At 63.6% G+C, this 4268-nt stretch overlaps 1 protein-coding gene across 1 annotated transcript; it reads left to right on the forward strand.

The window, feature by feature from the left end:
• Positions 1-850: 850 nt before the first annotated feature.
• On the forward strand, positions 851-3827 carry LRRC73 (leucine rich repeat containing 73). Its single transcript, XM_039231194.1, has 6 exons — positions 851-1184; positions 1826-1986; positions 2331-2453; positions 2837-2937; positions 3086-3311; positions 3505-3827. The coding sequence occupies exons 1-6, from the start codon at positions 913-915 to the stop codon at positions 3573-3575; spliced, it is 954 nt and encodes a 317-aa protein (XP_039087125.1). The 5' UTR covers positions 851-912; the 3' UTR covers positions 3576-3827.
• Positions 3828-4268: the final 441 nt, after the last annotated feature.

Raw genomic sequence — 4268 nt, forward strand, 5'->3', positions numbered from 1 at the left:
CCAAACTGGATGGGAGGGCGCGCACGGGTTGCAGGCGACGACAGCGAGGATCCAGCCCATAGGCAGAGGGAACGATGGGAGAATGGGTAGAAGCAGCCGGTAACAGTTTCAATGCCACTTCCACGTGACGTGACTCCATTCTCCCTGCCACACCTCCTGCCCCTCCCAAGCCTCAACCCGACTACCTACTTTCGGGTTGTTGTCCGGCCCCACGCCCCAGTGAAGAGCGGTCCCACCCGCTCCTGAAGTCCCGGTGCGCGCACACCCGGGGCCGCGTGGCCTAGGCCGGGCAGGGGGCGGGACGAGTGGCAGTGACGCGACCGTTGCCATGGGAACCCGCCGCTCGCTCAGGCGCAGGAGCCGCAGCCAGAGCCGGAGCTGCCGCCCGCCACCGGCTACCCGCTGCCCGCCCGCCCGCTTCGGGCTCTCCCAGCGGGGCGGTAGGGGAGCCGGGCTGCAGGAAGGGAGGGAGCAGATGCGGCCTCCGAGCCGAGGCCGCCCCGGCACCTCCTGAGCCGAGGCCCCTCAACCGCCGCCGCCGCGACCGCGAGGAACGAGGACAAGCGCGAAGCTGCGCCCGCTCGGCCCCGGACCGTCGCCCAGACACGGACGGCACGGTCCGCCCCGACCCCAGCGCCGCGCGGTCTCAGCCCCGCCGGCAACCTCGGCGCCTCCGCAACCTCCGCGGGCCCCGAAGCTCTTCGCCGCCGCCCCCGCCGCCTCCGCCTCCGCCGCCCCCACCCCCGCCCCCGCCGCCGCCGCCGCAGCCTCCTGCGCCTCTGCCGCCGCCTCTGCCCCCGCTCCGTCCGCGACCCCAGCCCAGGCCCCGACCCCAGCCCCGACCCCGCCCTCGGCCCCGCCAACCTCGGCCGCGGCCCGCGCCCCGGCCCCGGAGGCCCAGCCGTGGGTACGATGCTGCCCAGCTCCATCCAGATTTCGGGGGAACCGCTGTCAGGCGCCGAGGTGCGGGACATCTGCCGCGGCCTGCGCGACAACGCCGTGCGCCTGCTCTCACTGCGCGGCTGCCGCCTCTGCGACCGCGACTTCGGCCGCATCTGCCGGGCCCTGGCCGGGGCCACGTCCCTGGCGCAGCTCAACCTTAACCTAGGCGTCGTGTCCAGTCCCAGCCGCATCAAGCAGCTGGCAGAGGCGCTGCGGACCAACCGCTCCATCCAGTCCCTCTTGTGAGTGCGCTCCCTCGCAAGGGGGTCCCGGGGAACTGCACCCCTCTTCACGCGCCCTTTGCCACCGCCTGGTCCTCCACACACCTTCCTGTAGCTGTCTCTGCACCAACCTGGCTTTACACCCCTGTACACCACCTCCCCATCCCTCTGCCCGGGCCTCCACGACACCCTCCTGGCACATCCCTGACCTCCGGGCTTTGCACCCGCAGCCCCACCCCAAATGAGATGGGATACCCGCCCCTTTCTGGCAGGGCACGTGTACCTCCCCACCTAATCACTGGCATTGACTTCTTGGGGGCATCTCCTGAGGTCTCAAGAAGGAACTCCCCTGGGGACTGGACCCCTGCCCCTACCTTTGCCCCCTGAAGGATCCCAGTCCACCACCCACACACTCCTTCTCTGTCCTCTGTCCTGGATCTCAATCCCTAACCTAGAAAAGAAAGCAAATTCCCCTTCTACCTGTATTACTTTAGAATCTAGAATTTTCTTTCTCCCTTCCCAGGGCCTCTCCCAGTTGCTATGACAGGTATCCTTCTCACCTTTAGGGCTCTCATAAGGGAAGGGGCTCCTTCCCCTACAGATAGGGCTGATGACTGCGGTGACCTCTGCTCTCTGGTCTCCCCCTCCCCCCCCCCCACCAGCCTACATGGGAGTCCCCTGACAGATGCAGGGCTGGCCTTGCTGAACCCAGCCCTGGCCCTCCACCCTGCCCTTGTGGCTCTGGACCTGGGGGACTGCATGCTGGGTGATGAAGCCATCAACCTCATCTGTGGCCTCCTCCCCCCAGATGGAGCCAAGTCAGGTGAGAAAGAGGCCCTGCTGAGGGCATGGGCTGGTGTGGCCTTGATGAAAAACCCAGGTGCAGAGAGCAGGGGGTGTGGCCCAAAGCTGAGGCTCTGAATGTGAGTGAGAATGTGTTTAAATCCTCTCAGGAAGGAGAAGGATTGGGGGCTCAGCAGAACAGAGAGAGACTCAGGCATCCAGGCTGCAGTGGGCAAGGAAGGCATGGGTCTCTAATGGCCCCAGAGCTCTGTGGTGGGGGCAGGGTGGCTCTCTGCCACCAGGGAAACCCCAGAGATCCAGGATAGGACAAGGGCTTGAAGAGGGCCACACTCCATCCTGGTTTCTCCCTTCAATTCTGCGTAGGCTTGAAGGAGCTAACGCTGAGTGCCAACCCTGGCATCACCCCTAAGGGCTGGAGCCGCCTCGCGATCGCCGTGGCCCACAGCTCCCAGGTCCGCGTCCTCAATCTGGACTACAACCCCCTGGGTGAGGCTCAAGGAAGCCCCCTGCGAGTCTCACCACCCCATCCCTATCCAAGAGCTGGGGACTGATACTTGCCATGTTAACCATGGGGGTAACCGTGAGGGAAGGAGAAGGGATTTGGAAGGTAGCCGAGAAGGCTCTTGTGTGGAGGACCAAATGACCAACAGGTGCATCCAAGTATCCATCACCACCTCTGGGCCTGGCTTGCTTCATCGGTTCACTCACCAGTCACAGTGCCCCCCTCTTGGCCACCTACCAAATGTCAGCATTTGCTGGCCTGGGGGCGGGATCTAGGGTTGTTAGGACTCTGCAGAGGCTGTGGGGAGGAAGGGTGAGCAGGCCTGCTCATGACTGCAGGTGACTGTGCATGGGTGCTGCCTCCCCAGGTGACCACGTGGCAGGGATGCTGGCTGTGGCTGTGGCCTCCAGCCGCACCTTAGAGGTCCTAGACTTGGAGGGCACCGGTCTCACCAACCAGTCAGCTCAGGTGAGAAGTTTTTGTGTCTGGGTACGGGCTGGAGGTGGGGGTGCTGGTGAGCTCACGTGTCCGTGGACCTGCCGAAGGGGGGCCAGGCGGGAGTGTGAGGAGCTGCCCTAACTGTGTTCCTCCTCTTCCGCATTCTTCCCCACCTCAGACCCTGCTGGACATGGTAGAAAATTACCCCACAGCTTTGCGGAGCCTGGTGTTGGCTGAGAACAGCATTAGCCCAGAGCTGCAGCAACAGATCTGTGACCTCCTCTCAGAGGGAGAGGAGGAGGAGGAGGAGGTGGCGGGAGGGGCTGGTGACACCCAGGACCGAGAGAGAGGGCGAGAGCCTGCTGCCCACCAAAGGAACAGCAGCTCCTGGATATGCCCCAGCGGTAAGAGTCCCGAGGGGTGATCAGAGCCAGATCTGGAAGAGGCCTGGGACCAGGGAGAGTTGGGCGGGGGGGGGGGGGGGGGGGGGGGGGGGGGGGGGGGGGGGGGGGGGGGAACCTAGGCTGTCTCTCACCAGGTTTGAGTCCCTGGTGGGGGGAAAGAATGGTGTTCTGAATGCCCCTCTGCCTTCCACAGATCCCAGCTCTCAGATGGTGCTCATGACTTCAGGACTAGGTGACAGTCTGTTGGCTGAGACCGAGATGTGACTCTCCACCTGGGCTTCTGTGCATCATTACACCTTATGTCCCCAGCACCTTGTCCCAAATATCAGGGTCAGGCCCTGGGGCCTGGGAGGGAGGGTGGTGGTGGCTGGGGCTCTGGTAGCTCCCAGCAGTGGTGGGAAGCTCTGGAAGCTGACTGAGCAACAGCCTCGGGGACACTTGAACCCAAGGCAATGCCTCTGGACTTGGCAGCTCTGGCTGCAACCCGCTGGCTCGGAAGAGATTTTATTAACTCTACAACCTGGTGTGTGGCTGTGGTTCCTGGGGGCTGGCAGTAGGGGAGGAATTGGAACTATTAGACACTAGGGGGCGGTGCCACCCCACAGCCCAAGTTCCAAGGAGCGTCCACTGGCCCCAGTTATCTAACAGGTCTCTGACTTCTAGGACCTGGGGTTCTGGGGTGATACCTTACACAGGCCCCCACAAGAATCATAACTAAGGTAAAGAGCCCACCTCCAGAGGTGGGCTGGACCCTACCTAACTCCAGGGGAGACTCAGGGGCCCTGCCAATGTCACTCGAAGTGCACCTTCTCTCACCGCCTGATGCTCTGTGGCCACGGACATCCCAGGCAGAGTGGGGCAGGGGGGACACTCACTAGCAAAGAGCAGAACTTGATCAGGACTGGGAATGCTCAAAAACGGCACCAGGAAAGTCATTAATGGACAAATTAGGCCATA

Source organism: Hyaena hyaena, unplaced genomic scaffold (genome assembly GCF_003009895.1).
Source record: "Hyaena hyaena isolate Hyena2069 unplaced genomic scaffold, ASM300989v1 scaffold_55, whole genome shotgun sequence".
NCBI classification, from domain to species: domain Eukaryota; kingdom Metazoa; phylum Chordata; class Mammalia; order Carnivora; family Hyaenidae; genus Hyaena; species Hyaena hyaena.

Bases quoted from the DNA above. Each gene is read 5' to 3' on its own strand.
- LRRC73 (XM_039231194.1), top strand. From the start codon at position 913: ATGCTGCCCAGCTCCATCCAGATTTCGGGGGAACCGCTGTCAGGCGCC. The intron at 1,987-2,330 runs GTGAGAAAGAGG...AATTCTGCGTAG, and splicing joins CCCAGATGGAGCCAAGTCAG to GCTTGAAGGAGCTAACGCTG. The intron at 2,938-3,085 runs GTGAGAAGTTTT...TCCCCACCTCAG, and splicing joins TCACCAACCAGTCAGCTCAG to ACCCTGCTGGACATGGTAGA.